This window comes from Mytilus galloprovincialis, chromosome 9, assembly GCF_965363235.1.
Source record: "Mytilus galloprovincialis chromosome 9, xbMytGall1.hap1.1, whole genome shotgun sequence".
Classification (NCBI taxonomy): Eukaryota; Metazoa; Mollusca; class Bivalvia; order Mytilida; family Mytilidae; genus Mytilus; species Mytilus galloprovincialis.
The window spans coordinates 4,054,357-4,068,479 of NC_134846.1; the positions used below are offsets into that span (position 1 = coordinate 4,054,357).

Consider the following 14,123-nt stretch of genomic DNA (forward strand, 5'->3'; position numbering starts at 1 on the left):
GGTTTGTGTTTTATTTTCTCTTTTGTAAAAAAAACATGGCTGCCATTGCTATAAATAAATCATAGGGGTGAAATGCAGATTTTGGCTTATAACTCTGAAACTAAAGCAATTAGTATATATTTGACATGGGGTCAAGATCTATATTCCCTTAAATTTTCAGGGGAATCAGACATTGCCTGACCTGTTGTATTAGGGTTGCTGTCCATATGTAGTGCTTTTATCTTTTAACTTGTCAATCATTTTTTCATTTCAGGTAATTTAATAGCCGATAATGACAGTGATGCAATTCATGCTATTGCTAGTGGGTCAGAAACTGCAACAAGCAGTAGTGGAATAGCTTCAACAGATAACACTAATCCTGTGTGTGGCCCTATTAATGTAACTGGAATAACAGCATCAGCAGACGGAGCTTATCAGAGAAGGGGCTCAGGAAGGTGTTACAATAGTTTGTCTGGTAACTATATCTTTATTATTTACCTATCTTAAGATGGAAGTATTATGATCTGTTTACATGTCATACTAAAACTAAAAAAAAACTTATTTTATTCTTAAAACTAAGAAATATTGAACAGATATATCATTCTTGGAAGCAGGGTTTCCGTTGGCAGCCTCCATTTTTACACATTTTGGAAAAGAAAAAAAAATGTTTGCAATGAAAGATTCATCGTTTGCAAAAGAATTTGGCTAAAGAAATTATAACAATTGGATTTTATCCATCTTGTTTACCTTTTACGGGTTTCTTGGACAAAATGAATACTTCATCAGACAATATTGATTTATTTGTCACTTAGGGGCCTTTAACAGTTGACTATACTGTATTGGCTTTGTTCATTGTTAAAGGCCGTACAGTGACCTATAATTGTTAATTTCTATGTCATCTTGGGCTCTTGTGGAGAGTTGTCTCATGTGCAATCATACCACATCTTCTTTTTTTTTCTCTTTTGGTTTTTTTGTAAGTAAGGAAAATTGTATGTAAAATATGTTTATGTTTGTTGGCAAAACTAAATTGAAAAAGGCATAGAGGTAAAAAAGAATATTTTCCACCAGCAGAAAAACATATGTGTATAAAAATGAACAGGGTTATAAAAATGAAATAAATTTGAATAAAAATACATTAAAAATACTCCTGGTATCAACTATTTTTATGAAGGGTACAATAATGTGAATAATATATATGAGGAGCTAGATTCCTTTTGACATGAAAGTGGGTGTAACACGTAATTAATGAAATCCAGTAATTTAAAAAAAATATTCAATGGAAAACTTTTTGTAGGAACAGCTTCCATGATTGGGAAAAAAACAGGAAAGGTTGTTGGCTATAGTGCTCGATATAAGAGATGCAGGAAATGTGATGTGGCAAAATTTAAAAAACGGCTACCAACAAAACATAAATGTCGTAAGAATTGGTGTGGCTCAGCCAAATCTATGGAACCAGACATGATTGTGGAAATACTCAAAGACGCCAAAAAGAAAGATACCCCGGTAATTACACTAATAGGAGATGACGATTGCACAGCATTCAATCGGGCAAGATGTGAAGTCGACTCATGTTTGGAAAAGGTCAGTGACATCAATCATGTAAAGAAGAACATATCAAATAGGCTCCACAAAATAAAAGGCAAATATAAAGAACTCTCTGTAAAAACAATTACTGCTCTCATTAAAAGTTTTTCTTTCATGTTAGCCCAAAACAAAGGTGACTCAGACAGAATAAAGAACAGTTTACCATCTGTAGTGCTACACCAGTTTGGTAATCATGATGGATGTGGAGACTGGTGCCAAATGAAAAACAAACCCACAGCAAAGCACAGAAATCTACCATGGGGTGCAGATCTCAAAGATGAAAACTTGAAAAAAGATCTTTTAAAAGTGTTTACAGACCTTGACCCGGGAAAGATGAGCAAACTAGATTCCAGTAATCCTAATGAAAGCTTTAACAACACTGTTCGATCAAAGGCCCCAAAAGACAAGCATTACAGTGAGAGTGGAAGTTTAGCTCACAGATTGTCTGCTGCTGTTTGTCAAAAAAATGAAGGCTACAAATATGTTGCACAGGTACTAATAATTTATTTAAATAAAGTAATATAAAAACATTCATCAAATTATTTTTTTAAACAGAATATGGTTTATAAACTTGAAAAACTGTAAAACTGGTTCACTAATTAGGTTAAGTTGAAAGATAAACCATAATCACATGAAACTCATAGATATAAAAAAGAAGATATGGTATGATTGCCAATGAGACAACTCTCCATGAGACAAACTTGACACAGAAATTAACAATTATATATATAGGTGACTATATGGCCTTCAACAATGAGCCAAGCCCATACTGCATAGTCAGCTATAAAAGGCACGAAATGACAATGTAAAACAATTCAGAGCAAACTAACCGCCTTATTTTTATAAAAAAAAATAGAACAAAAAACAAATTTGTAACACTAACACATAAACAAACGACAACCACAGAATTACAGGTTCCTTACTTGAGACAGGCACATACATAGAAAAAAATATATCAAAAAGAATAATATAAATGTTGTTTAGGATGGTAGCTTTGTGAAATGTTATCATACACAATGTAAGACACAGCTCCCAAGTTCTTGTGTGTTTTTTTAGGTCCATGAAGAGCTTGGTCTTAGTCCTGGAATTGCCACAACAGTAACAGCTGCAATAAGAGACAAGGATGTTAACAGGAAAAGGACTGTAGCAAAGACTAAGGAATTTAAGGTTTGATTTAAAAGCATTTCAGAATTTTCATTCGAACACAATCTTTATACATTAAATGACTTTTAAGGAGATTGATAAATTCTAAACATAGTTTTATGCAGCCTTTTGAAATATCTTATTTTCATGATAAAAAAAATTAAAAATCCCTGTTTTGTGGGAGTTACATCCCTTTGATCATATGATAGAAAGTTTTTAAATGAAAAAAAATCCTCTAAATTGTTGTTTTTTTTTTAAATTTTATATAAAGTATTATCCTATTGTATCATTATAACTATGTGAATAAACATTAAATTTGTCATGCTTTAGAGTGTGTAGACTTTACTTTTACATGAAACAATGCAAAGGAATGTTTATTTCTTATATTTTACAGTTACAACGTTTAAAACTTAAAAGTCAGAGATCTTCAGAAACAAGAAGTCATGAAATCAGGGAAGGGGACACTTACTGCTCAAATGTCATTGGCATGTATAAATTTTATCTGTACGTTTTCAATAAGAATTTAAAAAAACAATAATTGTTCCTACAACATGTTATCAAAGCACTACCCATATATAAAATATATTTCAAAATATTTGATATAAAATTATAGTTATATTAATTTGGGATTTACTATTTTCTAACAAAGAAAGATAATTTTTGTTAGAGTTTTTTGACAACATAGATGTTTGGGGAATATGATTGAACTTTCATGATGAACAACCTTTTAATATAATTTTGACAATGAAAGAACATGACTAATTTCCATTAATGAAATTGCCCTGCTAACATTATTGGTAAATTATTTATAATACTGTTACTCTCTTTTGTGGTTTGTATTTCATATAACTTATATTATGTTTTTTTTTCAAATATCCAAATATACAATTTTCAAATATACAATTATCCAATATATAACAATATCAAAATAAGAAAGAAATTTGAAATCAAAATGTATTTTGAAGATTTAACAAAAAAAAAGTGTTTCCATTACTTTTTCGTATGACAGTGGATTACAACACAAAAACCGAAACAGTGTTATTACATCCCTTCTTTCTAATTTTATACATTATATTGAATTTTTCCAGATAGGTCTTCTTACAAGATATAATTTGACCTCAATTGTATATTTTAGCTGATGCACAAGAACCTGACTTGACAGTTATTCCAGGACCATCAGAGGACAACTGTCAACATATTGAGAAAGTTGTAGTTTTTTATGATTTAGAGACCACAGGACTAAGTATGATATAAATATGAATTGGAAATAGGAAAGCATCAAGTTTATTTGTACAAGCTTTAGGAGTAAGGGAATATGCCAGACTTGCCAAACAATTTCACCTATCAGCCAAGTATTCACAAAAACTTGATATTTTCTGACAATATTATATACTTATTGACTGACAGGCTATAAGGACAAATCATTGAATGGATAAAGAGTGGAAGCATAGTTAAACTTGCTATTGTTTGAAAAAGCCAGTCAATAACTATTTTTTTATAAAGAAAACCATGGCATCAGAATGATGTATTATCAGACTATGATGTCACTTTTATCCAAAGACAAAAGTTCAGGAAATGGTTAAAAACTATTTGCTGGTTAAGTCTTTTTTACTATTAGGTAAATAGTCAAGAGAAAATTTTCTAAAAAAAAAAGCTTGTGTTCGTTTATAGTTCTATTGTAAAAAAAACACACTGTCGTATAACAATGGTACTTTATTCGGAAAAAAGTTCTAGACAATCAGGAATTCATTAGTTGAGCCAAATAATGTCCTTCCACCTTTTTAATCTGCAACTTTTTAGAATGCCTCATCAAGGAAATGTTATGAAACTTACACAAAATTTAAGTCATTGATGCACATTTATTGGAAAATATAAAGAAAAATAATCCTGGTCTAAGAAATTCCATAATTGATATAATTTAGTTAATCAAATGTGGGATGTGGAGGTATCCTTTAGTAAGTTGAGTCATATTCCTATGCAATACTCTCAGACTGCTAAGTACTATCCATACTGATCTGTGTCCACTATTGTTACTCTTGGTTTAATTATACAAAAGAAATTTGCAATTGAACTTTTACCATGACAATCATTCAATCTACTTATTTTCATCAATTTATTAAGTTATTTTCTTTTTTATATAGGTAGACAAAGTTCAATTACACAAATCTCTGCAGTTTGTGAAGAACAGGAATTTAACAGATACGCAACTCCTACTCAAGAAATTTCAGAAGATGCATGTAGAGTGACAGGATTAAAGTTTAATACAGCGACAAATGAGCTCCTTTACAATGATGAACCAGTTTCACATAAACACCCACAGCAAGTTCTTTTAGATTTCATACAGTTTTTAATGTCACTTTGTGCCAGTGACAAACACATTGTGCTTGCTGCTCATAACAATAGGCGATTTGACAGTATCATACTATTTAATCAATTAAAATTTTATAAATTATGGAATCATTTTTCAAGATATATTGTTGGATTCTGTGATACTTTACCTTTTTTCAAAATGTTGTATCCAGAATTTGAAAATTACAAGCAAGAGTATATTGCTCAGAAACTGTTGAATGAAGCTTATTCCGCTCACAACGCTTTAGATGATTGTAGAATGCTTATGTCTCTTGTAAAAAAGACGGAGAAAATTGATGTTCTCCTATCTGACTATTTTTACAGCAGTCACCAAGTTACATTTCAGGGTGTGCAACCGAATAAAGAGTCATTAGAACACTTGTTAAGAAATAAGGTCCTCTATAGAACAATTTTCAAGAAACTTGAAGATTCAACATTGACTTACAATCATCTGAAAATTTCTTATCATAGAGATGGATTTGATGGTCTATTTTATTTGTTGAGTGAAAAGACAGGCAGTGGAAAGGCCAGAATTAGTAACAATCGTCGAGTGATCCAAAAGATAGCTGACTTTTTTTCTAATGAAGAATGATGTTATTACTGTATACAGTGACTATACACATGAATATGTATTGATAAATAGGGCAGCATTTAATATTTATACATGCGCTTTAAACAAAATAGGGGTTTACTGTTCTACCTCTGTCTGTGCCATAAATATATTTTGTTTAATTTTTTGAGGAACTTGAAGACGAGGATTTCTGATATTTTATTTCAGGGTTTATAAGTAAGTTTTAACCTGTGATGCATTTTAAGATTCCCCACTCAACAACTTCCTGTTTAACAAAATTAGTATGATTTTACACATGATAGCCAAGTTGATATTTTTTTTGTCACATTTTTCTCAGAAACTACTATATAAGTCAGCAATACCATGTGATTCTTTTTCAGATTCATCAATCAACAACATCCCTTTTATCTTACACTTGTATCATTTCACACATGATAGCAATGTGGAAAATTTTAGTTACATTTTATAAGGAAATATTCAGGTGGGGGTATCATTTTACCTGCATCACGGTATGTAATTCTGTCTGTCTATTAATCTTTCGACAATGATTTCTTCGCTTCTATGAGAGGGAATGATTTTATATGAAGCCCAGAGCTTGATCATGGAGAGTTGTAAGCATTTTTTTTATCTGGTATGCAGCCAAATTAATTACTCAGTTTAAAGTATGACTGCTGAATGTACAAGGAAATTATTTTTGTAAAGTTTTCTTGGCTTTTATGAAAGGGGATGATTCTATATTTGGCCCAAAGCTTGAAAATATTGAGTTGTAACGATTAAGCAGTTTTTAGATCTGCAGTTCAGCCACTTTGTGTTTGCTGATAGTTTGAAATGTAACTACTCATTGTACAAGGTAAAAGTTTGTCTTCAAAATTGTCTAAGCTTCTATGAAAGGGAATAATTTCATATTTGGTCCAGAATAGACTCCAGATCTTAACATGTTGAGTGCAATAATTAGATCTTCAGTACAGGAACTTCCTGTAAGAGAGTAGTTTGAAATTTTACTACCAATTGTATTTGTGTATAAGGAAAATTTGTGAACAAAATTTTCTTGGCTTCTCTACAAGACAATCATTTTATATTTGTTAACCTTTTGTAAATTTGTGTAATACTAATGGATATCTTGGATAAACCAGTAGGAAAACTTGAATCACATTTTCCTGGGTGACCATCTGTTCAGTTTATATTGATAAGGTATGCTTGGAAGGATGGGTACGTCAATAAACGCCTTTGCCAAAACTGCTTCCCTAATATAGTCATGCGCAGTACACATGAAAAGAATTTGAGGTCTGAAGAAAGATAAAATTTGGAAAACAAATATTAAAAATGTATCAATTAATAATTATCAGAATTTAGCACATTTTTTTAGAACGTGGTTGCTTTGTAATCTGGTCTCAGACTCACAAATTCAACATAAAAGCCCTCTTTTTTGTTTGTAAGTTTAGGACTCCGTCCAGTAAATAAGTTTAATCCTATAATGTTGCACAAAAATTACAATTTCATTTGATTTCAGTTATCAACCTTATGTTTTAGGGACTTTAAAAATCTGTTCATAAACATATATAGTTACCTTGTTTTCATTGTTGAATTTATGTTATTTGTTATATTGTTAATATTGAAATTATTAAATACTCAATCAGTAAGAGATTGTTTTTTTATTATGTTTATCTGGCATAGAAACAAAAAAATAGATCAGGGAGTGTTAGTTCTGTCTGTAGTAATGAACATTGTTGGAACAAATGCATGAAGTCATCACCAAGTCTCCCGGGTGCAGCAGATATAAACAAATAAGAAGATGTGGTATGATTACGAATGAAACCGATTCAGCTACAAAGGCTCACAATATGATCTGCACTGAATGACATTGGAATTGACTACTGACAGTCTGCTCCATATTGCCTCAAAAACATTTAAAAAAAACAGTTGAATACAATGGCTCAGCAAAATTTCAAGATAAATGATATGACAGAAAAAAAAAGACTCGTCATTCCCAGAGAGGAGTTCACACGGCCTTAAAAGTACCCAAGCCTCCAGGCTATAAAGACCAGCTTTTAATGATTTCAACAGGATTCTGTATGAGATATCTGTTTTTATAGTTGAACCCTCACAAGTTTATATATATACGTCTACTAAAAGTAGGGGATTATAGTGTAAAGATCTCTGTGTCCGACAGTCCATTGGTACAAAGTCTGGTTGAACTGCAGGTAGAAGTTATTTTATTTTACCATAAAGGATTGTGCTATGATATCATTATGAAAACTTTATATAAACCTATAGGCATCAGAGTATAAATAATATCATTTTGGTATTTAACCCTTCTAATCAACTTCACGGTTCATTGATTATGTAAAAAAGGTATTGCATTACATTTTATTTTTTTTAGATATTCAATTTGTGTTTTGAGATGTTCCCCATTAAGATTTTTAACCAATATTTCCATTTGCAAGTCTTAACTAGGAATCTACTTTTTTCAAATAAAGTGCAATTCAATTCCTATTGATCTTTTCTATTTGTAAAATAAATAAAAAAAAGTTTTGAGATTCTCCCTTCAAAAATGTCAAACCCAATAAACCAAGTTTTTTTTATTTTTTTCAACTCAAATGCATTCTTTTATGTATGTATTATAAGTTTGTTTTATTTACATTTACATATTTCTTTTCAATTATTTTTGATTATTAGATTTTTGCTTGTGAAGATATGATAATAAATGACTTGAAATTATGCACCCCCCTCCACCCCCCTCCTTGTGAAATTTTACCTTTTAAGTATGTTTTTTTAATTAATAATTACAGTTTTGTTGATCCGGGATAACAAAGAGACAACTTATTACATTTTTAAAAATTAATTTTGGATATTTTGAGTGATATCTTGATTTTCTTTTAAAAAAATGGTAAAATGTAGGTTTTGAGAGCCCCCCCTATAAAAATTTTCCACCGCAACACCTGGTTTTCTGACTTTGAATGGAAAGAGTGATGTTTGATGCATGTCATATGTGAAAAACAAAATTAGTTATTGAACAGTTTTTTTTTAAATTCACTTTTAGTTCATTTCAGGGCAATTTTTACTATATATCCATTATAATATTAGCCCTATTTTAGCATGTCCCTCCCGTTACTACAATAAAGGTAAGGTATATATTTTTTTAGCTTAATCCATTCATTATACATATATAGGAATTGAGGAAAAAATTCAGACATAGTTATTGGTCAGATTTTTCATAATTCTTTTAGATTGGGCCTCGTTAAGACCTTAATATACTAATATAAATGTAAATAAAGTCCGAGTCATCCTTTTCCCGCCAATTTTTAAAAGTTAGTTTTAAGTATCTCAAAAAGGAGCTCCATGACCTATCCACATTTATAGCTTATTTTTGTTCCTTTAATAATACCATTTTGACTTAAAGTCTCAATTTTTTTTTTTTTTTTTAATTTTTAAAGTTTCACCTTAGTACATCCTTGAGTGAAACAAGCATAGAAGTGGGTCAAACCAATATGCAACACCAAAATACATAAATTCTTACGCACCAGGATGCCCAAATTAAATGGTAAATGTTAAGTATTTCTCAATACTAACATAATATAAATCAAATAAAAATATAAAAGTTCAAAACACATTTTGTATCATGAAATTGTCTTCATATATTTAGTGCTTTAGAGTGTGTAATGTTTGAATATATATATATATATATACATATATATATATATATATATATATATATATATATATATATATCGAATTAGGATTAAAGTCCTGTCCGGTAATTTTGTCATTTTAAAGTTATATTTAACATTGCCATAAAAGCGGGAGGTTTGGCATGCCAAAACACCAGGTTCTTAAAATATCCTGTACCAAGTCAGGGAAATGGCTTTGTTATATTCTAGTTCGTTTCTGTGTGTGTTACATTTTAATGTTTTGTTTCTGTTGTGTCGTAATTCTCTTCTTATAATTAATGTGTTTCCCTCAGTTTTAGTTTGTAACCCGAATTTTGTTTTTTTCTCAATCGATTTATGAATTTCGAAAGTAATATACCACTGTTGCCTTTATTTTATAGAGTTGGCGAGAATCACCAAATATATATTGGGCATTTTATTAATTAAGCAGTCATATTGACTATACTCTCGAAACTTAACGTTGCATATCAATGCTTCAATACACAAACTTTGTATATCAAAAAGAACCATTTTGAAGAGTGCTTTTTTATGATCTTAAATGATAACTCATAGCCAATTCGGACTTATCCAATAAGCACCATGCATGACCATGATTATTATAATGCATGTTTAACTTTGTATATTAAAACAAACACCCGCAAAGCTGTTAAAATAGACTTTAAAGGGATTCATGACGTGTTACCAATAATTATTTCAAAATTCTTCGTTATCACGTAGTTAGTGTTTAGTCTTGTGAATATATGTAGTTGCACCTAATGCTTGAATGATAAAAGCGTATAAGATGTCGGTAACATTTTTAAAAGAGAAATTCGGAAGCGATTGTGGAATAAATAGATAAAATATCGGACACATTTGCGTGACTTTAACACCTACAAAGTATAGGATAGTAGGCAAAATTTTATGGTATTAGGCTAATAACGATATAACATACAATTAGGTTTAATGCATTTCAGAAATTCTGATTAACCGAGATATTCTAAAATGCAACATATATATGACTGCATTTCCTTTTCTTGACAATTTATTAACCAACTAAGTACATTATTGCCAAAAATGACTGGTTATTAAAAATAACATATTTTCTGTAATGGCCCTGTTTTTCTGTAATGGCCCTGTTTTTTTCTGTAATGGCCCTGTTTTTTTTTTGTAATGGCCCTGTTTTTCTGTAATGGCCCTGTTTTTTTTCTGTAATGGCCCTGTTTTTCTGTAATGGCCCTGTATTAATGCCCGGTTTGTCTGTATAAAGCACAGTAAGGGTTTTTAATAAGTTAATAAAATTAAGTTGTAAAGAGTATAATACGTTTTTGTATTTTATTTAATTTAGTAACCAGCAACCAACATTAAAAAAACATATATAGGGATCACCGATCCTCCTGTTTTTCAACACATAACTTCTGTCAACTTAATATCTTGAATATTTGGTATATTAACACATACACTGTTATTCAGTTGGTTAATAAATGTATTAAGAAATGGGTGTTTTTATAATGGCTCTGTTATATGTTCTTGGTCAGTAATAATGGCCTCGGATGTCTGTAATGGACCTCGGCGTTGCCTCGGGCCATTACAGACTTCCTCGACCATTATAACAGACCTTGGACATATAACAGGGCCATTATAAAAACACCCATTCATTAATACTATAATTAAAACGAGGCATGGAAAAACAAGCGAAAGTTTTGATTGAACTTGATATTTTATGGATGTAGCATATAAATATTGTTATTTTAAAGGTTTGCTAGCTGTAGAACATGTGAATATTTTCAGTATAAAATTCTTCCAAGATTTGAACATATAATGTGTTTGTGTTTCGGTCAATGCCTGTACATCCCAATATACATTTGTAATTACAGAAAGTAACACTAAATATTTGCACGATTATGCCGCGCGAAAAGGATGAGTCAGCCTACATGTAGCATCAAGTAAAAATGAAATTTAAATAGTCGACCCTTTGTAGAATTTAATTTAATATGTTCAGTTATTTATAAGATCAACTGGTAAGCAACTCTCTGCTTGCGAAATAGCAGAAGTTTTTTTTAAACGTGACTACGAAATCTGATAATCACGCGAAGTTAAGAAAAAATATATATTTTAATTGTATACGATAAATAAATGTTACCATTGCAGGAACTCTAAATTGTCCTATTTGATCGCGTGAAAATATTTGAATCAAATCATAAGATATAAATGTGATATTCAACTAGTTACCACTACACGTTTAAAAAGCATCATTCATACTATCAAAAGGAATGAACAGCCTTCAATGAGATACCAGCGAACCAGTTGCATTATTTCTACCGAAAGTATGAGATTTTTTTCATTGCTATATACATGATATAGGTTACGAAAGCTTTATAAACTAAATAGTTAAAACAGATATCCGGAACTTAAAATATAATTATATTGAGTGATGAATGCAACTGTTTGCTTGACTTTATAAGCAAACAATCACCTTTCTACAAATCTGACAGATGTTTAAACAATAAGCTATCTTTTGATCCAAATAGAAGCTTAATTTCTGATATCATAGCGTTTAGAACACAGAACATCAAATAATCTTCTAATGATTTAATATCTGGGACAGAAATATCAATATTAATATGCGAACTTTTATATTCTTGATTAAAATTCCATTTTCTCTATTAAAGTTTGATTTACTTTATAATCGAAATTAAGGAATAGGATTTTTTCCCTCGATGTGATTCGAACACTTTTTAAATGAAATGCAATGTTATTTAAGCAATTTTCGATTGCAAAATATCTCCAATAAACAAATGTTTTTTTATTTATTCCAGATGAAAATGCATGTAGTATTTTTATATTCTGTACGGACATCTTCAGAAAATGTGTAATGTATTTGTACTTTTAGAAGCAGCCCAAAAGAACGCGAAATTGCTTGACAGTGTTTCATCTATTTCGTAACCATTATTCGTACCGTTGATTGAATATTATTCGTTGGATAAATGTTTTCGTTGATTTTGTTTATACAGATGACCCACGGGTTTTGATCAACACATAACAAATTCTCTATAAGCTTGTATGGAGTCTTTGACAAAACCACAAAATTAAATCTCTTCAAAAATGAAAGTTTTCCTTAAACACCGAAAATATATGAATTAATCGTATTTAAGTGTACCTGCAAACATTGTTTAACTGTCAATAAATCAGAAGTGACAATGTTTTAACAAGGACTACGAATGTGACCTTACAGTTCACGAGCAATGGTAGATTTCAAGATTGTATCTCCGAATGTCCCTTGTTACGATTGGTCATATATCTCCAAACGTATTCAAGTACCTATACATCTTATACGACAAAATTATTTTTATGTCTACCTGTGCGAATTTCAAACGCGCAATTTTACACCAGTAATGAAAACCTTCTTTCATTTATGGGTAGACTTTACATAGATAAATTCAGCCGTATAGGAAAAGCAAAATGAGAATGTTGAATTTGATGTATGCCTTTTTGTGCTACTTTGTTACATTTGTTGTTTATGTAGTGATATTAAGATGATAACACAGTATTGACTGTTGTACCCCTATTTTTGACATTTTTACTCTTTGAGTATGTTTGTTTTGTTCTTGCATCGTTGACAATGTAATGGAATTTGATGCGACTGTCATACAAGTGAGAGGTTTAGCTAGCTATAAAACCAGGTTCAATCCACCATTTTCTACATTAGAAAATGCCTGTACCAAGTCAGGAATATGACAGTTGTTATCCATTCGTTTGATGTGCTTAGACTTTTGATTTTGCCTTTCGATTTTTGATTTTCCTTTTTGAATTTTCCTCGGAGTTCAGTATTTTTGTGTTTTTACTTCTTAGTCTTCGATTTCCTCTGGTTTGAGCGTGCCCGATAAAGATAAATCCAGCAAAGGTGCCTCCGACTACATGTAACTAATATTTACAAGTGTTGTAATTGTCATTTGTTGCATTAGTTCAGTTTGATGCATCACGCTAAGGCAAAATAATTTAAGTTCACTTGGTGACTTTATCTGCCATCATGGTTAGGAACGTGTGGGTTTGTTCATGCAGTCAATATACTTTTTTATGGTCACGTGTACCTTAATTTGAAGTCAAACAATATACCAGGATTTCCTGATTTGTCTCCCAGTATGAACGATTAAAAGGTTACTGTTATCATTCCTATTTATTTTTACATGCGAGATGCATTTGAATGAAGCATGCTTTTTACAGTCGTAAATGTGTCAACAACATAAATGGACATGTTCGATTTATTGCTTGATTGAATAATCAAACAAAAAAGGGAAAAAAGTAAAATTAGAGAATAAAAACGTTTTTTCTTAGACGAGAATATCCATCTTGAATTGACATATATTACCTTATAAAGGAATAAAAGATTCGCTTTCTGACAATAAGCCATATTTGTCTCTGATTTTATGTAAACATTAATCCGTGAGAATTCAAACACATTGGCAGTTAATTTTCCATTAAACATGATTTTTATAACAAATGATTAATTACTGCTAGAACAAATTTTATTTTATCTATTCAGAAGATGGGGTTGTCACTGGCTCTTAAGATTGTCTGGATTATGAAATCAATTACCCCATATAGAAATAGTAACTCTTCAGTGCCAGTCTATAAAAAGGGCATTAGGTAATATATGGTAGAATAACCTACAAATAATTGTTTTACATCACGTATGACTATAGTAAAGCAACAGAAACAATCCTTTTTTCAAACAAGACAAGCGGAAATGTAACTAGTTTCTTTTATGACGATTTTCGTAAATTTTTTTTTCAAATCTAAAGCCTATGCCATGTGACCCAACCTTGTTTTACCCAGAAGGTAGTAACAGGGTA

General features: G+C 30.7%; 2 protein-coding genes across 2 annotated transcripts; both read left to right on the plus strand.

Moving 5' to 3' along the window:
• The first annotated feature begins 260 nt into the window (after window positions 1-260).
• On the plus strand, window positions 261-3,244 carry LOC143046459 (uncharacterized). The gene is made up of 4 exons (XM_076219619.1): window positions 261-454; window positions 1,274-2,055; window positions 2,620-2,730; window positions 3,101-3,244. Exons 2-4 carry the CDS (start codon window positions 1,285-1,287, stop codon window positions 3,242-3,244), a joined length of 1,026 nt encoding a protein of 341 aa, XP_076075734.1. The 5' UTR covers window positions 261-454; window positions 1,274-1,284.
• A 593-nt stretch (window positions 3,245-3,837) lies between these two features.
• LOC143044279 (DNA polymerase III PolC-type-like) lies at window positions 3,838-7,268 on the plus strand (the record flags this gene model as incomplete). The annotated part of the gene is made up of 2 exons (XM_076216214.1): window positions 3,838-3,949; window positions 4,848-7,268. Coding segments are annotated over 2 exons (912 nt in total), but the record flags the coding sequence as incomplete, so codon positions are not given.
• Between the last annotated feature and the right edge of the window lie 6,855 nt (window positions 7,269-14,123).